This window comes from Rhincodon typus, chromosome 3, assembly GCF_021869965.1.
Source record: "Rhincodon typus isolate 14 chromosome 3, sRhiTyp1.1, whole genome shotgun sequence".
In the NCBI taxonomy this organism is placed as follows: Eukaryota; Metazoa; Chordata; class Chondrichthyes; order Orectolobiformes; family Rhincodontidae; genus Rhincodon; species Rhincodon typus.
The window spans coordinates 77,597,995-77,620,069 of record NC_063334.1 but is presented as its reverse complement, the minus strand read 5'-3'; the positions used below and the strand labels follow the sequence as shown (position 1 = coordinate 77,620,069).

Below are 22,075 nucleotides of genomic sequence, written 5' to 3'. Positions count from 1 at the left end.
TCCATACACACTACAGCAATATCATCACGGCCTTGACACCCTTTAGCAATACTATCACCGCTTCTCTTCATTACTTGTTAAAGTGTTCAATTAAGTTAGTTGAACATGTTTTACTTATTAAGTTTATATTAACATCCATTTATTAGTCCACTGCTTTCTAAATGACACCGTTCATTGTATCTTAGATTACATCCTCTACAATTTTCTTTACCAAATGTTTTAGGCTTACCGGCCTACTGGAGATTTATTGACCTCCCCTCTATTTAAACAGATGTGTGTAAAATCTGTAATCTTCTAGTTCCCTATCACCATTGCATCTAAGGAGAACTGGAAGATTGTGACCAGATCTCTACATTTTCCAGCGTTGCATCCCTCAGTAACCGTGGACACATCCTACCTAAGTGGAGCGGCTTTTCCATTTCAAGGACTGGCAGTTTTCTAAATATCTCAGCTTTATCAATTTTTACCCTATTCAATATTACTATTCTTCTCCTTACTGCTACTGCATATGTAATACCTTTATTCAAGAATGGTGGGAACCTAAAAGCAAGAATATATAGGCCAGTTAGCCTAGCATGTATCATAATGCTTGAATGCCTTATTAAAAGGTTATAGCAGAATCCTAAGTAAATTATAATGCGATCAGGCAGAGGCACAACATGGTTTTGTGAAAGAGGAATCATGGTTAACTAATCTACTGGTATTCTGTGAAAATGTAACAAGTAAGGTGGATAAAGGGGACCATGTAGATGTGGTGTACTTGGATTTCCAAAAGACTTTTGATAATGTGCCACATCAAAGGTTACTATACAAAATAAGAACTCATGGGGGAGCAGGTATGGTAGAAGGATTGATTAACCATCATAACGACAAGAATAGGCCATTCAGTCTGTTAAGCCTGCCCTGGCATGGCTAATTGAAAACTTTAATGCCTTTTACTCATTCATCCCTATAATCCTGCATGCCCTGATAATCAAAAATCTATCGATCTCAATCTTAAACATACTGAACAATTGAACTTGTACAGCCATCTGTCGTAGAGAATTCCAAAGGTTCACAACCTTCTGAGTAATGTAATTTCTCCTCACCTTGGACCTAAGTGGCATCTCCTTATTTTTAAATTTTGCCCCTGATTTCAGACTTCCCAAACAAGGAAACATCTCATCTGCGTCTAGCATGTCTATCCCTTTAGTGTTTAAATGTTTTAATGAAATCACCTCTTAATTTTTGAAACTCCAGAGAATTCAGGCCCAGTTTGCTTAATCCCCCTCAAATCTAATGAATCTTCATTGCCGTCCCTCTGGAGCAGTAATATCTTTTCTAAGATAAGGAGACCAAAATTGAATGCAGCATTCCAGGTAAAGCAAAGAGTAATGATGAAAGCGAAAATTTGGGTTGGCCAGCTGTAACCTGTGGAGTGCCACAAGAATCTGTATTGGAGCCTCAACTATCTACAATCGATATCATTATGAAGGAACTGAATGTATATATAGTAACTAAATTTGCCAATGATACCAAGATAGATAGAAAACTAAGTGATCAAGAAAAGTAAACAGCTTACAAGGGATGTAGATAGGTTCAGTGAGTAGGCAAAAAAAAGGGCAGATGGCATATAATGTGGGAAAATGTTAACTTTGTCCACTTTAGCAGGAAAAATAGAAAAGCAGTATGCTATTTAAATGGAGATTGAATAGATTGTGGTACAGAGGGATCTGGGTGTCCTGGTGCATGAATCACAATGGGTTAGTCTTCAGTTACAGAAAGAAGGAAAATGGAATGTTGAAGTTTATAATAAGAAGAATGGAATATAAAAGCAGAGAATTTTTACTACAATGGTAAAAGCATTTCTGAGACCATTTCTGGAGTATAGTGTATACACACAAGATATATACACATGTACAGTTTTGGTCTCCTAATTTGAAAAAGAATGTTCAAAGCAGTTCAGACTCCATCCATGGATGAAGGGTTTATATTACAAAGAAAAGTTGAAAAGGTTGGACCTATATGCATTATATTTTAGAAGAAAATGAAAAGAGGCGAGGCCACATTGGATTTGGTACTGGGTAATGAACCAGGCCAGGTGTTAGATTTGGAGGTAGGAGAGCACTTTGGTGATAGTGACCACAATTCGGTTACATTTACTTTAGCGATAGAAAGGGATCGGTATATAAAGCAGGGCAAGAGTTATAGCTGGGGGAAAGGCAACTATGAGGCGATGAGGCAAGATTTAGGATGCATAGGATGGAGAAGGAAACTGCAGGGGCTGGGCACAATTGAAATGTGGAGCTTGTTCAAGGAACAGCTACTGCGTGTCCTTGAGAAGTATGTACCTGTCAGGCAGGGAGGAAGTGGTCGAGCGAGGGAACTGTGGTTTACTAAAGAAGTTGAATTTCTTGTCAAGAGGAAGAAGGAGGCTTATGTAGAGATGAGGCGTGAAGGCTCAGTGAGGGCGCTTGAGAGTTACAAATTAGCCAGGAAGGACCTAAAGAGAGAGCTAAGAAGAGCCAGGAAGGACATGAGAAGTCTTTAGCAGGTAGGATCAAGGAAAACCCTAAAGCTTTCTATAGGTATGTCAGGAATAAAAGAATGACTAGAGTAAGATTGGGGCCGGTCAAGGACAGTAGTGGGAAGTTGTGCGTGGAGTCCGAAGAGATAGGAGAGGTGCTAAATGAATATTTTTCGTCAGTATTCACACAGGAAAAAGACAATGTAGTCGAGGAGAATACTGAGATACAGTCTATTAGACTAGATGGGATTGAGGTTCATAAGGAGGAGGTGTTAGCAATTCTGGAAGGTGTGAAAATAGATAAGTCCCCTGGGCCGGATGGGATTTATCCTAGAATTCTCTGGGAAGCTAGAGAGGAGATTGCAGAGCCTTTGGTTTTGATCTTTATGTCGTCATTGTCTTCAGGAATAGTGCCAGAAGACTGGAGACTAGCAAATGTTGTCCCCTTGTTCAAGAAGGGGAGTAGAGACAACCCTGGTAATTATAGACCAGTGAGCCTTACTTCGGTTGTGGGTAAAGTGTTGGAAAGGATTATAAGAGATAGGATTCATAATCATCTAGAAAGGAATAATTTGATTAGGGATAGTCAACACGGTTTTGTGAAGGGTAGGTCGTGCCTCACAAACCTTATTGAGTTCTTCGAGAAGGTGACCAAACAGGTGGATGAGGGTAAAGCGGTTGATGTGGTGTATTTGGATTTCAGTAAAGCGTTTGATAAGGTTCCCCATGGTAGGCTATTGCAGAAAATACGGAGGCATGGGATTGAGGGTGATTTAGCGGTTTGGATCAGAAATTGGCTAGCTGTAAGAAGACAGAGGGTGGTGGTTGATGGGAAATGTTCATCCTGGAGTTCAGTTACTAGTGGTGTACCTCAAGGATCTGTTTTGGGGCCACTGCTGTTTGTCATTTTTATAAATGACCTGGATGAGGGCGTAGAAGGATGGGTTAGTAAATTTGCGGATGACACCAAAGTCGGTGGAGTTGTGGATAGTGCAGAAGGATGTTGCAGGTTACAGAGGGACATAGATAAGCTGCAGAGCTGGGCTGAGAGGTGGCAAATGGAGTTCAACGCGGAAAAGTGTGAGGTGATTCACTTTGGAAGGAGTAACAGGAATACAGAGTACTGGGCTAATGGTAAGATTCTTGGTAGTGTGGATGAGCAGAAAGATCTCGGTGTCCATGTGCGTAGATCACTGAAAGTTGCCACCCAGGTTGATAGCATTGTTAAGAAAGCGTACAGTATGTTAGGTTTTATTGGTAGAGGGATTGAGTTTCGGAGCCATGAGGTCATGTTGCAGCTGTACAAAACTCTGGTGCGGCTGCACTTGGAGTATTACGTACAGTTCTGGTCACTGCATTATAGGAAGGATGTGGAAGCATTGGAAAGGGTGCAGAGGAGATTTACCAGGATGTTGCCTGGTATGGAGGGAAGGTCTTATGAGGAAAGGCTGAGGGTTTTGAGGCTGTTTTCGTTAGAGAGAAGAAGGTTAAGAGGTGACTTGATAGAGACATACAAGATGATCAGAGGATTAGATAGGGTGGACAGTGGGAGCCTTTTTCCTCGGATGGTGATGGCTCGCACGAGGGGACATAGCTTTAAATTGAGGGGTGATAGATATAGGACAGATGTCAGAGGTAGGTTCTTTACTCAGAGAGTAGTAAGGGCGTGGAATGCCCTGCCTGCAAAAATAGTAGACTCGCCCACTTTAAGGGCATTTAAATGGTCATTGGATAAACATATGGATGATAATGGAATAGTTTAGGTTAGATGGGCTTCAGATTGGTTTCACAGGTCGGCGCAACATCGAGGGCCGAAGGGCCTGTACTGCGCTGTAATGTTCTATGTTCTATGTTCTATCTTATTGCAACATAGAAGATCCTGAAAGCATATGATAGATTGGATGTTTTCCTCTTGATAGAGGGAGACTAGACTTAGGGGACACTTATTAGAAAGATAAAGATGAGAATTTTTTTCCTGCGATCCTCAAAGTATTGAATTCTCTTGAGAAATCAGTGGAGGCTGGGAATTTATTCAGGGCTTTGTTTGTTAGATTTTTGATATACAATGGAATTGAAGGTTATGAGGCACAGACAGGAACATGTAGTTGAAGTCACAAGGCACAGTCAGATCAACTACAATCTAATCAAATGACAGAGCAGGCCCAGAGGGCCAAATGGCCCACTGCATTCCCTAGTCCTATTTTATATTGGTAGCATCATCTCGATTTAAGAAGGATACAAGCACTAATTTAGTCCTTCAGCCATGCCTCTGCCTCTCCAAAAGCATTCCCTGACGCGCACATTTTACTTTCAACTCTCTGCAAACTAATGTCTCAAATCAAACCTTTCTTTTCTCTTCAAAGTCTTTGAATATTATTGCTTGCCAGTACTGTGTTCTCAATAGTTTCACATGTATACTGCTTTTTTGCACAGTAACCTAGAATCATACCTGAATGTCATTTAAAAACATGGAATAGATCTCTGCCTTGTAGTTATTACTCGTATTTTAGGATGACAGAGGTGCAATAGAATTAATCTGTGATTAAGTAACGATCATAAAATTTTCTTTGTCTATTAGTCTGCCAGCATTATGATCAACATACATTTGTTTTCCATTTATATGTAATATGTACATGAAATATTGACATTTGCAAATATTTCCTTTTCCAATTGAGGATTTGAGAAATAGTCTTTAATGTAAATTCTCTTTCGAAGTTTTAGTTCAGTAACTTCTGAAGTTTTATATGACTTCGTTTAAATTTCAGAAGCCGAGCACCGTTCAGTAAAGAAAGCAGGAACTGGCATGGAGATGCATGAGATACATGGTAAGTGTACCCTGTGTCTGCAGTATGCTTTAGTGCAAGATTTTAATTACAAAATAAGTTAAGCTCTGCTATTTTAGATGTGCAGCAGATTTATCCCCTGTATCTTCGCCAATATTTGACCCTAACCAACATCACAAAAACAAATTATCTGGTCATTATCACAATGCTGTTTGTGAGTTTGCTGTGTGCAAATTGATTGACATGTTTCCCACATTACAACAGTGACTACTCTTCAAAAGTGCTTCTAGAAAACTACTTTGGAATTTGTTTTTAATTATGCAATGCAATGCATGCATTTAAAACGAAAACAGAAATTACTGGAGAAATTGAGCAGATCTGGCAGTATCTGTGGAAAGAAAGTAGAGTTAATGTTTCGAGTCCAGTGACGCTCTTAGAGAATTTGACTTTAACTAAAAGAACAATATCAAAGACAGATTTTATGAAGTTATCAGTTTTATTGAATATTGAAGCAAATATGTACACTTAATGCTGATTTGACAAGTTCATATCAGAGTTATTGGAGTAAACCTGAATAAATTACTTCGAATGCAAAGTTAAATGATGATCATTCATATTAATTTTTTTTCAATTTTAAGCAACTGAAACATTCCTCGAAGCAGAGATAGAAGGCAAGATGAAAGCTCCTGAGGTGTTGAGGAAGCATAAAACCAACAGTGTTCTCAAACAGTCAAGTACTGCAGTTTCTCCAGTCCTTATTACATTATTGCTCATCATTCCTGTTGTGATGTTAGTAGGAATTGGAGTTTTCATCCACTGGCGCAAAGGCAAGACATATGGAGGTACAGAATATAATTCATGATGTAAATTCTTTGTGTTAACTGGAACTTATAAGCAAGTTTACATTTGGTTAAAAGTAATCAAGATAATGAAAACATTCAACTGCAACATATGTATGTTATAGACAAAATACAGTGAATTTATACTCATTGTTTTGTTGGTATAACAAAATAGACATTGCAGAGACATAGTCTTACTGTGATAGTGGTCTATTCCCTTGACCTGATCAAAGCATTTGAGCCAGTAAATTGCAAGGCTCTGTGAATTATGTTTCAAAGGTTGCATGTCCAAGAAACAACTTCATAATCCACCAATTGTTTCATATCAAATCTGTCTTGAGTACGAGATCTGACACAAATGGTTTGAAAATCTGGACTGGGGTCAAACAAGGCAGGTTGATGGCCATAGTATTACAAATTCCTTTGCGGTCAGTTTAAATGGCTGTATCTTTTTAATCTGAGTCAACTCGTGCCAGAACTAAACTAACCACTAAGGCTAGGTGACTACAATATTGTTTCCAGTCTGCATCAAATTTGCAAGCCACCTTGATTTCTTAATTCTGCATACAAGAAACTCAGCCTGTCCTTGAATATTACCAAAACAGAAACTCTTAGGTCAATCCACATGTGGTCAGGTAAAGATTCCACTTCCTATACCTCAGCAGCCACTTCTCTCAAAAGACCACCATTCATGAGGAGATCTAAACATTGGATCATCTGCACCAAATCAGCCTTCTACAAATATTAGCTGCAAGTGTTTGACAACAAAGACCTCCACAAGTCAACAAACATACTAATAAACAGAGTAGTTGTCACTATCATATTCCTGTACTGCAGTGAATCCTGGACTGTGTATTAGCAATACATAAAAAGAGCCAAAGGAATTCCATCATCACTACTTCTGAATTCCATGGGAAGTCCATTGAGCAAATGCTAGTGTCCTTCTTGAAGTCACTCCACAAACATTTTGGCAAAACCTCTGCAAAACCAATTTCATTGGAGTGGGTGCTGTGTCCAGATTGGCTGAAAATCCTCTCCTCTTGTCAGGTCCTGTTTTCTCAACTCTCAGATGGTCAATATTCCAGGGGAGGACAAAGAAATTACTTCAATGACACTTTGAAGATCTCCTTGAAGAAACTGGCTACCCATTATTCAAAATGCTAACCACTTGTCAAACAAGCTGCACAGGCTTTGACTCTTAATATTTTAATGATGAGGTAAATGAGCAGCAGAAAAAAGGAAGCAAATATTGCACTTCTATGAGCCAAATGATTTTCGGGTGGAAAGCAACTTATCAACTTCAAACTTCAACCTGATTACAACTGAGGGGGAATCACAACAATGACTCCTTTTAAAATTTGAATTTAAATTTAACCAAGACTGCTGAAGTACAGGTTTTCCCTGTCTGGAAGTACAGGTTTTCCCTGTCTGGAAGTACAGGTTTTCCCTGTCTGGAAGTACTTTATGTTAAATCTCACTTCAGTTTTTTTAGAAATAATTCTTACTGGTTCAGCAATCTCTTGAATGTTGATGTAGGACAGTAAAAATCCAGGCAGATTCAGTGCAGCATGAAACAAGAACAGAACAATGTTTTCTAAATAGAATAAATAAATCTTCACTCTGTATCTAACCATACTGAAGGTGACCAGGAGCTATGTGATAACTGTTTGAGATGGGTGAAGACCTTTGATCCATCAAATCCATCTACCCTTGGTAATTTCCTTGGTATTTTGCTCATAATCTTAAATCTCAAGTGTTGATAACAAACTATCTCTTTGAAGCTCATTAGCGTTTCTTATTCTGTCAACCATGCTGATAATCTTTCATTTGCTCCTTCCCTGTTAATAAAACAAAAGTTCCCCTGCATTTTTAATAATTTTTTTGGTTGGGTTTAGTTTCTGAGGCTATTGCAAATGATTCCTCCAGAAATCTAACAATTACTTCTCAAAAACATCAGTCTGACATGCATTATTTTGTCTTTATAGAAAATCCTGACAGTAAGTTGGAGTCAATGCAGTCATCTGGAGGAATTTTGGGGAGGCTTAGGGGTAAGGTATTTGTAAAACAAAGGCAGAATTATTTCAGAAATTTTCCTGTCTGTGACATTCACAAATCACATAATTTAATAATAAAGCTACAACAACATTGCTCATTTTTAATCTGCCCAAATTAATTTGATGAGACCATTAAATGTACAAATTCCAATGCTTAATTGCACTATGACAATTTATTTGGTAATACTGAAATGATTTTTTGATTTTTAAATGATCAACAAAGGATTACAGACCAATGACAATGTTTTAAAGAATGTTGGACAGTAGACAGTTGATCTACAAATGTTCTTATATTTTTGCATTGAACAAGAAAATCAAAATACATTTATTTTGACAGGAAAAAGCAGCCGAGGGCTAAACTTGGGGAACTTCTTTGCAAGCCACCGAGGTTACAGTCGAAAAGGCTTTGACAGATTAAGTACAGAAGGAAGTGATCTAGAAAAAGATGATGAGGAAGGCACTGACTCAGAAACAGAAGAGTATTCAGCACCACCAATTGCACCCACCACCTCATCCTCCTGAAATATGCTAATACCAATTTGCTCTGATAATGATGACAATATATTGAGTTCCCATTCTATTTCCTTACAAGCAAATGTGTGCAGAATGTGTATTTGATAGTAACTGTACTAATCTGTTTTGGCTATTCGACATGTACATTTTATTTATTTTGTGGAGTTTCATATCATGCTTTTGCTACCATATCTAAACAATCATGTTGATCTTATTGTCGGGACCAATTATTATCTGAATACTAAAGCAAATTGTACTGCTTTGAGCCATAAAGAATATTTTTAATTGTTACTGCCTTACCTTGCTGGAACTATAAATCTGTGTTGGTGAGTCAGTCACTTCTTTCTCTGCTTGAGCTGTAGCACTTGGCTACTTCCTGTTTGGCACTCTAGTTTGATAATTCCAGTGTGTAAGTAACATTGTGCCTTCTCTATCAAGCATCCTTTGTCTATTGCAGTCCAATTATGCTACAAAGCGAAGTAAGGCTGCTCCCTTTTTGTCTTAGTTTCTCTCTAAAACTGTCTAAAACACTCACACCTGGTTACTGAATAGCAAATTGTACATACAGAGAAAAGGATTCTGTATTTACAGCAAAAATCATTTTTGATGTATTGAAAGTAAATGTCGAAAACTTAAATTTTGGGGGGATGTTGCAAATTGTTATATTGTTAGAACACTATTTTCAGTCGCTGAATGTAATTTGTGTAATAAAGTGTTCATAAGCAGTATTCATTTATAAGGCTTATCATTCATGAGGGCCTCAGGCAATTTCAAGGTTAGAGTTCCTTTTGTGTTTATTTACAGGATTGGAATGTTATTGGCAAAGGAAGTGTTTAACCCGTTTCTAAGTGTCTTTGAAAGAGCTATCAGTGATGTATCTCCACCTTCAGAACTGAGATCAGGATAGATAGATCAAGCTCCAATCGGGTTTTTAGCTTGGTAAGTCACTGGCCCTGATGTTGAAGTCCTAGCATACCAGAAACTGAAGGTCCATCAGAGGCTGGCAGCTTTTCTAATCTTCAAGGGAGATGATGGCAAGAAGACAGGTTCTTTTTATTTCATGTCTCATGGAACAGGAAGGTTGGAGACAAAGACAGGTAGCTTTCAGCAGCCAAATCCTTGCTCCACATTGCTGTCTCAGTCTTGGACAAACAGAGGCTCTGCTCTGCAACCCATCTGGCATGTCACCCTAGTTTTCCAGGCAGGAAACCGGATACTTTTCTTGCCGCTTAGGGGAGCAGGTGATTTACCAATGCTGAATTTGAGGGGGTTAGCTCAGTTGCTTTATATATATTTGCTCATGGGATGTGGGCAGAACTGGCTGGTCAGCATTTATTGCCCGTCCATAGTTGTCCTTGAGTAAGTGGTAGTCAACTGCCCTCTTAAACTGCTGCACTCCACGTGCTGTAGGTAGACCCACAATGTGCTTAGGGAGGAAATTCCAGGATTTTGATCTAGCGATAGTGACGGAATGGTGACTGGCTTTGTTGGTTACCTACAAGGGGTACTGCCCTTGCTGTTCTAGATGGAAGTAGTTGTTAGTTTGGAAAGTGCTGAATGAGAATCTTTAGTGAATTTCTGCAGTGCATGTAGATAGTACACACTGCTGCTACTGAATGTTCGTGTTGGAGAGAGTGGATATGATGCAAGTCAAGCAATCTGCTTTGTCCTGGCTGGTGACATGCTTCTTGAGTGTTGTTGGAGCTGCACTCATCCAAGTAATTGGGGAGTATTCCATCACACTCCTAACTTGTGCCTTGTTGGAAAACTCAACAAGTCTAGCAGCATCTGTGGAGAGAAAGCAGAGTTAATATTTTGGGTCTGGTGACCCAAAGTTCTGAAAAAAAACTGTTGATGACAGCTTCCATTACTTATAATCGAGAGTAGACTGATGGAGCAGTAATTGGTCTCGTTGGATTTGTCCTGCTTTTTGTGTACAGTGCATACCTGGGCAATTTTCCACATTGTCTGGTAGATGCCAGTGTTGTAACTGTACCGAAAAGCTTGGCTGGGGGACTGGAAAGTCCTGGAACACAAGTCTTCAGTACCATTGCCAGAATGTTGTTAGGTCCGACAGCCTTTGTAGTATCCAGTGTCTTCAACAATTTCTTGATGTCACGTAGAGCGACTCAAATTGGCTGAAGACTGTTATCTGTGATGATGGGGACCACTGGAGGAGGCTAAGATGGTTCATCCACTCTGCACTTCTGGCTGAAGATTACTGTGAATGCTTAAGCCTTATCTTTTGCATTGATGTATCGGGCTCTTCCATCTTGAGGATGGGGATATTTGTGGAGCCTCTTCCTCCAGTGAGTTGTTTAATTGTCCACCACCATTCATGACTGGATGTGGCAGGATTGCAGAGCTTAGATCTGATCCATTGGCTGTGGGATCTTTAGTTCTTGCAGAGATCTGCCGTGAACACAGTGACCCAAATCTTCTGCTGGGTTTAAACCATTATATGACAAGTCCAGAAACACGATAATACCATACCCACTATGATTTGACATTATTTGATTGTGCAGGTAATGGAGTTTCTAACACAGGCGTTCTTTATTTGGGCTGCTAGAGGATTTTATTTGAGTCCAAAGAATTAACCATACAATTTTTGTCGAAACCTACACAAAGCAAACACATTATGAAGTGCAATTTACATAGTTATCTTTTAAGTTTAGTGATTACATTGAATTGCAAATAATTGCTACACTTTTACGTCTGAGAAAAATGGGATTCTAATTCTGAAGGTGCAAAGTTACCTTTTGGTCTGAGGAAGATTGGAATTTGAACTAACCCCATAGTGAATTATGGTGCCGGTGAAGTTATGCAAGTAGTGTTGTATTCAACGAAAACAGAAATTACTAGAGAAATCAGCAGGTCTGTCAGTATCTGTGGTTAGAAAGTAGAGTTAATGTTTTGAGTCCATGACACTTGGTTTACCTTCAGTCCAACTCATCCACGCCGACCAGATATCCTAAATTAATCCCATCCCGTTTGACAGCATTTAGCCCATATCCCTCTAAACCCTTCCTACTCATATATCCATACAGATGCCTTTTAATGTTGTTATTGTACCAGCCTCCACCACCTTTTCGTGGCAGTTGATTCTATACGTGCACTACCCCCTGCGTGGAAAAGTTGCCCTGAGGTCCCTTTTAAATCTTTCCCCGTACCTTAAACCTATGCCCTCTAGTTTTGGACTCACCTATCCCTGTCCATGCCCCTCATAATTTTATAGACTTCTATAAGGTCACCCCTCAGCCTCTGACGCTCCAGGCAAAATAGCCCTAGACTATTCAACCTCTCCCTGAAGTTCAAACCCTACAACCCTGGCAACATCCTTGTAAATCTTTTCTGAACCCTTTCAAGTTTCACAACATCTTTCCTACAGCAGGGAGACCAGAATTGAATGCAGTGTTCCAAAAGTGGCCAAAGCAATGTCTTGTACAGTTGCAACATGACCTCCCAACTCCTATACTCAATGCACTGACCAATAAGGGCAAGCATATCACACATCTGCTTCACTACCTGTGACTCCACTTTCAAGGAACTGTGCACCTGCACTCCAACGTCTCTTTGTTTGGCAACACTCTCGAGGACCGTACCATTAAGTGCCCTACCAAAATGCAGCATCTCACATTTATCCAGATTATACTCCATCTGCCACTCCTCGGCCCATCTGATCAAGGTCCAATGGAAGGTATATATATTCAAGTTTGGTTTCTAAAGAACACACATTTATGTAGGTCTGGCAGCATCTGTGGAGGAGAAAACAGAGTTAACGTTTCGGGTCCGGTGACCCTTCCTCAGAACTGATGGTGGCTGGGAAAACGTCAGTTTATGTGCAGAAAATAGGGAGGTGGGTCGGGTAGGGAGTAAACGATAGGATAGAGCCCAAAGAGAGAGAAAGACAGTTGGACAGACAAAGAAGTTGCTAACGATCAGGCTGGGAGGGTGAATAGTTGTTAATGGGGACTGTTAGTGACTAACAACAGGGGGTGTGTAATGGCAGGCTATGTGGTAACAAGGCCTGGTGTGTGGGGTGGGGGGCTGGGACATGGGACAGTTTAGGCCCTAAAATTATTGAACTCAATTTTTGAGTCCGGAGGGCTGTAGGGTCATCAAGCGGAAAATGAGGCGTTGTTCCTCCAGCTTGCGTTGGGCTTCACTGGAACACTGTAGCAAGCCAGAGACAGAGATGTTGGCCAGGGAGCAAGGTGGTTCATTGAAGTGGCAGGCAACAGGTAGTTCAGGTCTTTTTTGCGAGCAGAACGTAGATGTTCTGCGAAGTGGTCGCCAAGTCTACGCTTCGTTTCCCCAGTGTAGAGGAGACCACATTGTGAGCAGCGAATGCAGTAGACTAGATTCTGGGAAGTGCAGGTGAAGTGTTGCTTCACCTGGAAGGTACGTTTGGGCCCTTGGATACTGGGGAGGGAGGAGGTAAATGGGCTGGTGTTGCACCTTCGCCGGTTACAGGGGAAGGTGCTGTAGGGCTGTGGGGAGGTGTTGGGGGTGAAGGAAGTGTGGACCAGGGTGTCCCGGAGGGAACGGTCCCTGCGGAAGGCGGACAAGGGAGGGGAGGGGAATATGTGTCAGGTGGTGGCATCTTGCTGGAGGTGGCGGAAATGGCGTCTGATGATCTTCTGGATGTGGATGCTGGTGGGATGGTAAGTGGGATAAGGGGAACCCTATCACTGTTGCGGAAGGAAAGAGAAGGGGTGAGGGCAGAAGTGCGGGAGATGGGTCGGACCCGATTGAGGGCCCTATCGACAACGGAGCTGGGGAATCCTCGGTTGAGGAAGAATGTGGACATTTCAGAGGCTCCCTTGATCGAAGTTGGCCTCATTTGAACATATGCGACGGAGACGGAGGAACTGAGAGAATGGGATGGATTCTTTACAGGAAGTGGGGTATGAGGATGTACAGTCCAGGTAGCTGTGGGAGTCGGTGGGTTTGTGATGGATATTAGTGGCCAGTCTATCCCCAGAAATGGAAACAGAAATGCCGAGGAAGGGAAGGGAGGAGTCAGAGATAGATCAGGTGAAAGTGAGGGCAGGGTGGAAATTGGAGGTGAAATTGATGAAGTTTTCCAATTCTAGACGAGAGAGGGAAGCAGCACCGATGATATCATCGATGTATCGGAGAAAGAGTTGTGGGTGGGGGCCGGAATAGGACTGGAACAAGGAATGTTCCACGTACCCCACAAAGAGACAGGCATAACTAGGGCCCATGTGGGTACCCTTGGCAACCCCTCTTACCTGAAGAAAATGAGAGGAGTTGAAAGAGAAGTTGTTGAGGGTGAGGACAAGCTCAGCCAAGCGGAGGAGGGTGGTGGTGGGAGGGGATGGTTCAGGTCTTTGCTCCAGGAAGAAACGGAGAGCCCTAAGATCCTCCTGGTGGGGAATGGATGTGTAAAGGGATTGCACATCCATGGTAAAGAGGAGGTGGCTGGAGCCGGTAAACTGGAAGCTTTGAAACCAGCGTAAGGCGTCAGATGAATCATGGATGTACGTGCGTAGGGATTGGATCGGGGGGAGAAGACTGAGCCAAGGTAGGAGGAGATGAGTTCTGTGGGGCATGAGCAGGCTGAAACAATGGCTCTACCTGGACAGCCCTGTTTGTGGATTTTTGGCAGGAGGTAGAAACGAGCTGTGCGGGGTTGGGGGACTATTAGCTTGGAAGCGGATGGGGGGAGATCACCGGATGAGATGAGATCCGTAACCGTAGTGGATACAATGGCCTGATGTGCCATGGTGGGGTCATGGGCCAGAGGAAGGTAGGAGGAGGTATCTGAGAGCTGGCGCTCAGCCTCTGCAAGGTAGAGGTCAGTACGCCAGACAACAACAGCACCACCCTTATCGGCAGGCTTGATGACAAAGTTAGGGTTAGATCTGAGTGCATGGAGTGCAGTCAGTTCAGAGGGAGATAGGTTGCATTTGTTGAGAGAGGCAGAGAAATTGAGGCGACTAATGTCATGTCGACAGTTCTCAATGAAAAGATCTTCCAGTGAAGCCCAACGCAAGCTGGAGGAACAACACCTCATTTTCCACTTGGGGACCCTACAGCCCTCCGGACTCAATATTGAGTTCAATAATTTTAGGGCCTAAACTCTCCCATGTCCTAGCCCCCCACCCCACACACCAGGCCTTGTTACCACATAGCCTGCCACTACACACCCCCTGTTGTTAGTCACTAACAGTCCCCATTAACAACTATTCACCCTCCCAGCCTGATCGTTAGCAACTCCTTTGTCTGTCCAACTGTCTTTCTCTCTCTTTGGGCTCTATCCTACCGTTTACTCCCTACCCCACCCACCTCCCTATTTTCTGCATATAAACTGACATTTTCCCAGCCACCATCAGTTCTGAGGAAGGGTCACCGGACCCAAAACATTAACTCTGTTTTCTCCTCCACAGATGCTGCCAGCCCTGCTGAGCTTTTCCAGCAACTTTGTTTTTGTTCCTGATTTACAGCATCCGCAGTTCTTTTGGTTTTTATTATGCATTTATGTAGCCCTTTAACACCTGGATCCTGAAAGTGCTTTACAGTCACTAAAGCTTTTTGAAATGTAGCTAATAGTTTAGAAACATATTTTAAATTTGTACACAGCAGGATCCTACAAATAAATATCTGGTCATTTTTATTTTGATTACACTACTTGTAAAATAAATGGGAAAAGTCTCCTTTCAAATAGCATCATTGTATCTTTTATGTCCACTTCTGAGGATAGACAGGGCCTCAGCCAAAGATGTTCTTCTGACAGTACAGCACTCCTTCAAACCTACTTTGAAGTGTGGTCTCAGATTAAGCACTGAAGTGAGGCTTAAATGTGCAATCTTCAGAATCAAGAGGCAAGCATTATATCACTGGGACTTACTAATAAAGCTTGCAACGCCTAATCCTCCGGTATGGGGGATGTGGGTGTGCACAATAGAATGGAAGTTGGGATATTATTCCTTAAAATATGGAATTTTAGATGTAGACCAGAAAGTCGATTGGAAATTATTTGGGATGGGGATGGTGATGGGGATGAGGATGGTAAATGCTTGGGTAAAAGACAGAGATCTTGTGTACAAGCTGGATATGAAACTTGGAGCTTAATAGGACAGACAGTACCGGAGGAAGTAGGCAACCTGTGTAACAAGGAATGCAGGCAAATTGAAGAAATGTGGGGAAGTTTATGGACCGAGCCTGCACGCTCCTATAATGGAAATATGAAGCAAGAAGAATGTGTAGCCTGGTTTTACGGTATGGATATCTTTCAGTAATGCAGTATGTTTTTATTAAAGGTCAGTAATTATGTCATTGAATGCCAACTCCTCAACATCACAGCTGTTTTAGTGCAGCAAGAAGCTTAATGATCTCAACAGTCAAAGCAATGCTGCTTGATCCTTTCGTGCAATTAGTACATGTGGTGCTGCTTCTTCATTAATTATCCTTGTGTTTCAAGTGACATCTGCCCGGGGAGTGAAGAACATAAGACTCAGCTGCTGGCTCCCGAGCCTGAATACTCTAGGACTCTACTCTATAAGACTAAAAGATGTAGGAGCAGAAGTAGACCATTTCAGCCAATTGAGTCTGCTCCATTATTCAATGGGATTGGGCTCATCTGATAATCCTCAACTCCACTTTCCCCACCTTGATTCCCTTACTGATTAAAAACCTGTCTCCCTCAGCTTTGAATATGCTTAATAATGTAGTCTTGACAGTCCTCTCTAGTATAGAATTCCAAGATTCACTACCCTCAGCAATTAAATTCCTCTGAGGAGGCTCTGAGGAAGGGTCACCGGACCCGAAACGTTAACTCTGATGTTTTCTTCACAGATGTTGCCAGACCTGCTGAGATTTACCAGCAACTTTGTTTAAATTCCTTCTCATCTCTGTTTTAAATGTACAAAGATCGTTCTGAGATTATGCCCTCTTAACGTGGACTCTCCCACAAGGGTAAACCATCTGCTCTGTCAAGTCCCTTAAGAATCTGAAACGAGGACAAAAGGAAGTTCAGACAAACAGTGGGATAATGGAGTGCTTGTCCGCAGATCCCTGATGCAACAGGACAGATTAATAGGCTAGTTAAGGCATACCAGAAGCTAGCCTTTTATAAGATTATGAGAGCAGGGAGGTTATTGTTGAAGCTGTACAGAACTTGTGTTAGGCCAAAGCAAGACTACTGTGCGCAGTTCTGGTCACTGCAGTGTAGGAAGGTTGTGATTGCACTGGAGGGGGTGCAGAGGGGATTCTCCAGAATGTTGCCTGGGATGGAACATTTCAAGAATGAAAAGGGGCTGGATAAGGTTAAATTGTTTTCTTTGGAGCAGAGAAGGTTGAAGGGGGACCCTTATTGATGTGTATAAGATAATGAGGCACATGGATAGAAAGCAGCTGTTCCCCTTAGTTGAAGGGTCACTAACAAGGGGGCACACTTTTTAGGTGGAAGAAAGGCATTTTAGAGGGGACTTGAGGAAAAGATTTTTCAAATAAAGCGTAAAAAGGTAGTTGAGGTGGGAAACATCAACCTTTAAAAAGTACTTGGATGAGCACTTGATGTGTCATAACATTCAAGGCTATGGAGGAAAGTGGGACTAGAACATATTTTTGGCAGTATGGACTTGATGGGGCGAAGGGTCTCTTATGTACTGTAAATTAATAATAAAACAAAATGCTGGAGAAACTTAGCAGGTCTAGCAACATCCGTGGTGAGAAAAACAGAGTTAATGTTTCAAGGTCAGTGACCCTTTGTCAGAACTGAAAGCAATTAGGAATGGTGTGTTTATGTTGATGACGGGAGTCGGGTTGGAGATGGAGTGAATAAAATATGTGGAGGTGTTAACGAGAGAGAAAGAAAGAGACACCATAGGGATTTCTGTGCTCAACCAAGAGGGAGATGAATCCTGACTAGAGTAATAATGAGAAGTGTGACTGGTTGAAAATGGGTTGGCTGTGCTGGGAGCAACATATACAAAACAGGACTTATGGGTGAGAGCTGGGTAACAAACATAAAGGAGGGTGTTCATGTTCTAAAATTGTTCAACTCAATGTTAAGTCCTTGAAAATCAGTGCACAGGTACATAAGTAATGGAACATTGGCCTTTATCTCCAGAGATTGAATACAAAGGGTGGAAGATATGCTATGGTTGTACAGAACTCTTGTGAGATCCAATTCCCATGGCGTATCTGATTGTGGAGTGTGCAGTACAGATTCATTAGAATACTACCTGGGCCAAAAAGGTTATCAGGATAGAGTGCATAGACTAGACTTATATTCCCTTTGAATATGGCAAGTAAAGGCAAATCCAACCAAGGTATTTAAGATGATTAAACACTTCAGTAGGATAGATCTGTAGCTTGAGAGACAACAACTGGGAGATATAAAAACAGAACTAGATTGTCAGGGTGGTATTCACGCAAAGAGTAGTGAAAATAAATCAGTAATTGGAATATATAATTAACACTATATCCTTTAACACTAGCTGTGTTATAGAATAAGGAATACATGAAGAAGTTATGGAGCTTATAAGAGGATCTCCAATAAAAGGGAGGTGATTTCAATTCTCACACAACAAAGAGAAACTGTTGGAGAAACTCAGTAAATCTGGCAGTATCAGTAAGTAGAGAATCCAAACTATGTTGAGTCAACTTTAACTTCAAAACCCTTTTATAATCGTGATACAAATTTGATGCATGAATGGACAATTCACCTCCAGGATGATTTCATAAAAGTATATTTGGCATAGTTTATTTTACCAGTATATTCTGGAACCAAACCAGAAATAGTCTATTTTAAATCTGATAAAATGTAGTAAAACAGGATTAATCAATCTTATTTTAAAGGATCTTGTAGGAGAAAGTTATCAAGGCATGACAGGATTTCACACTTAACCTGAAAATGAGAAATTTGGGTTTAAAACTAAAACATTAAAGGCAATTTTGTGAAGACGGAATTAGATACAGTGGATTGAGAGAATAGATTAAAATACCAGCATTTTTAATCAGCCTGTTTAGATGTGTTATGACACAGCTTTAGAACAGGACTTGAACCTGGACCTTGTGACTCAAAGGCAGGAAAACGACTGCTGCAGCACAAGAACACTATTAGAATGTTACCTGGGTCTCCAGGTTATTGGTTATTGACAATACCACTAGGTCATTGTCTCCAAAAAGTATTTTTAATCAAATCACTTGGACATGCTCTAACAAACCTCCAGAGCAGGTGGGACTCAAATTCTGGTGTAGAGGCAGGGGCATTACCATGCTGCCAAGGAAGCTCTAGGTTGAAAGAAATTTGACATAGATATTACCCACACGGAGAAAACACTGTACAAGAAGGATGTGCATTCAAGGCGAATTAAGGAAGTTAAGGATGATAGCAAACTCTAGCAAAACTCTAATAACTTTGTTAAACAAGATTTCCAGTGCATAAAATCATGTTGATTCTGCTTGATAGTAGTATAATTTTTAAATGGATTGTCACCACTGCTTTAATAATGGAGCACAGGATTTTCCTTTGCCAATTATTAGCCTAACTGACCGGCAGCTTCCTCTTTCCAGCTCCTATCTTAAATAGAAGTGTTAAATCTGTGGTTTTACAATGCAGTTACAACTTATGGAATTCTGGAAGATTACCAGCAGTGTATTTCACTATCTTTGCAGTCACTTCTAAAGACCCTAAGATACAGGCCATAAAGCCCAGGGATTTCTCAGATCTTAGTTCCATTAGTTTACTAGTAATTTTTCTCAAAGTATATTTGATTTTTAAAGTGCCTCCCTTCTTTTTGCCCCTCAACTTTCTATAATTTTTGGGATACTTCTGGTGTCCTTTACTCTGAAGACATAGAAATAGTTATAGAGTTGTAGAGTAATACAGCATGGAAACAGGCCTTTCGGCCCAAACTGGTCCATGGATGTGGTGTATCTGGATTTCCAGAAGGCATTTGACAAGGTGCCACACCAAAGGCTGCTACATAAGATAAAGTTGCACAGTGTTACAGGTAATGTATTGGCATGGATAGAGGATTGGTTGACCGGTAGAAAGCAAAGAGTAGGGGTAAATGGGTGTTTTTCTGGTTGGCGGTCAGTGGCTAGTGGTGTGCCTCAGGGATCAGTGTTGGGACCGCAATTGTTTACAATTTACATAGATGATTTGGAGTTGGGGACTAAGTGTGGTGTGTCAAAATTTGAAGATGACACTAAGGTAAGTGGTAGAGCAAAGTGTGCAGAAGACACTGAAAGTCTGCAGAGGGATATAGATAGTCTAAGTGAGTGGGCAAAGGTCTGGCAGATGGAGTACAATGTGGATAAGTGTGAGGTCATCCATTTTGGTAGGAATAACAGCAAAATGGACCATGTTTTAAATGGTAAAAAATTGCAGCACGCTGCTGTGCAAAGGGACGTGGGTGTCCTTGTGCATGAATCGCTGAAGATGGGATTGCAGGTGCAGCACATGATTAAAAAGGCAAATGGAATTTTGTCTGCCATTGCTCGAGGGATGGAGTTTAAAAACAGGGAGGCTATGCTGCAGCTGTATAGGGTCCTGGTGAGGCCACACTTGATGTATTGTGTGCAGTTTTGGTCTCCTTGGTGGAGAAGAGATATACTAGCACTGGAGGGGGTGCAGAGGAGATTCACTTGGTTGATTCCAGAGTTGAGAGGGTTGGATTATGAGGAGAGACTGAGTAGACTGGGATTATACTCATTGGAATTCAGAAGAATGAGGGGAGATCTTATTGAAACATATAAGATTATGAAGGGAATAGATAAAGTGGAGGCAGGGAGGTTGTTTCCGCTAGCAGGTGAAACTAGGACTAGAGGGCATCGCCTCAAAATAAAGGGAAGCAGATGTAGGACTGAGGTCAGGAGGAAATTCTTCATCCAAAGGGTTGTGAATCTGTGGAATTCCCTGCCCAGTGAAGTGGTTGAAGCTACCTCACTGAATGTTTTTAAGGCAAGGCTAGATAAATTTTTGAACAGTAAAGGAATTAAGGGTTATGGTGAGTGGGCGGGTAAGTGGAGCGGAGTCTCAAAAAGATCAGCCATGATCTTATTAAATGGCGGGGCAGGCTCGAGGGGCCAGATGGCGTACTCCTGCTCCTCGTTCTTATGTTCTATGTTGACCATGGTGCCCACTCAGCTAGTTCCGTTTGGCCCATTTCCCTCTGAACTTTTCTCATCCATGTACCTATCTAAATGATTTTTAAATGTTGCTATTGTACCTGCCTCAACTACTTTCTCTGGCAGCCCGTTCTATATATGCACCACTGTCTATGTGAGAGGTTGCCCCTCAGGTCCTTCTTAAATCTTTCCCCTTTCACCTTAAACCTATGCCCTCTGGTTTTCAATGCCCCATCCCTGGGAAAAAGACAATATGCATTTATCCTATCTATGCCACTCATGATTTTATACACCCCAATAAGGTCACCACTCATTCTCCTAAGTTCTAAGGAATAAAGTCCTATCCTAGCCAGTCTCTCCCTATAACTCAGGCCTACTAGTCCTGGCAACATCTTCGTAAAACTTCTTTGCACACTTTCCAGTTTAACTATGTCTTTCCAATAACAGGGTGACCAAAACTGTACACAATACTCCAAGTGCAGCCTCACCAAAAACTTATATAACTGTAACATAACGTCCCATCTCCTATACTCAATACCAAAGAAGGTGAACATGCTAAATGCCTTCTTCACTACCCTATCTACCTGTGACATTGCTTTCAACAAACTATGTACTTGTACTCCTAGATCCTTCTGTTCCACAACACTACTCAGGACCTTATCATTTACTGTATAAGTCCTACCTTGGTTTGACTTTCCAAAGCGCAACACCTCACACTTACCTGTACTGAATTACATTTGCCAATCCTCAGCCCATTTCCTATCTGACCAAGATCCCTCTGTAATTTTTGATAACCTTCCTCACTATCAATGATACCTCCTAATGTTGTATCATCCGCAAACTTACTAATCATGCCAAAAACATTCACATCCAGATCATTTATGTAAATAACAAATAACAAAGGTCCCAGCACCAACCCCTGTGGCACACCACTAGTCACAGGCCTCCAGTCTGAGAAACACCCTTCAACCATCAGCCTCTGCTTCCTACCATCAAGCCAATTTTGAATCCAAATAGCTAGCTCTCCTTGGATCCCATGCGACCTAATTTCCATGACTAGTCTGCCATACGGGACCTTGTCAAAGGAATTATTAAAGTCCTCACAGACAACATCCACTGCCCTACCCATATCCACCCTCTTGGTTACCCCTTCCAGAAACTCTGAAAGACTTGTCAGACACGACCTCCCATGCACAAATCCATGCTGATTATCCCTAATCAGACCTTGACTATCCAAATGTTGGTTGATCCTGGCCCTCAGTATCCTCTCCAATA

General features: G+C 41.4%; 1 protein-coding gene across 8 annotated transcripts in view; it reads left to right on the top strand.

The window, feature by feature from the left end:
- Window positions 1-9,423, top strand: part of pam (peptidylglycine alpha-amidating monooxygenase) — a 214,056-nt gene extending 204,633 nt beyond the window's left edge. For 6 of the 8 annotated variants that reach the window (XM_048595160.1, XM_048595163.1, XM_048595157.1 and 3 more), the window contains 4 exons: window positions 5,272-5,331; window positions 5,928-6,131; window positions 8,114-8,176; window positions 8,520-9,423. In XM_048595160.1, the coding sequence (XP_048451117.1) occupies window positions 5,272-5,331; window positions 5,928-6,131; window positions 8,114-8,176; window positions 8,520-8,704 (512 nt within the window). In that variant the 3' untranslated portion in view covers window positions 8,705-9,423. The remainder of the gene's footprint in view (window positions 1-5,271; window positions 5,332-5,927; window positions 6,132-8,113; window positions 8,177-8,519) is intronic. The other 2 variants (XM_048595165.1, XM_048595161.1) reach the window with 1 other exon arrangement.
- The last annotated feature ends 12,652 nt before the right edge of the window (window positions 9,424-22,075 follow it).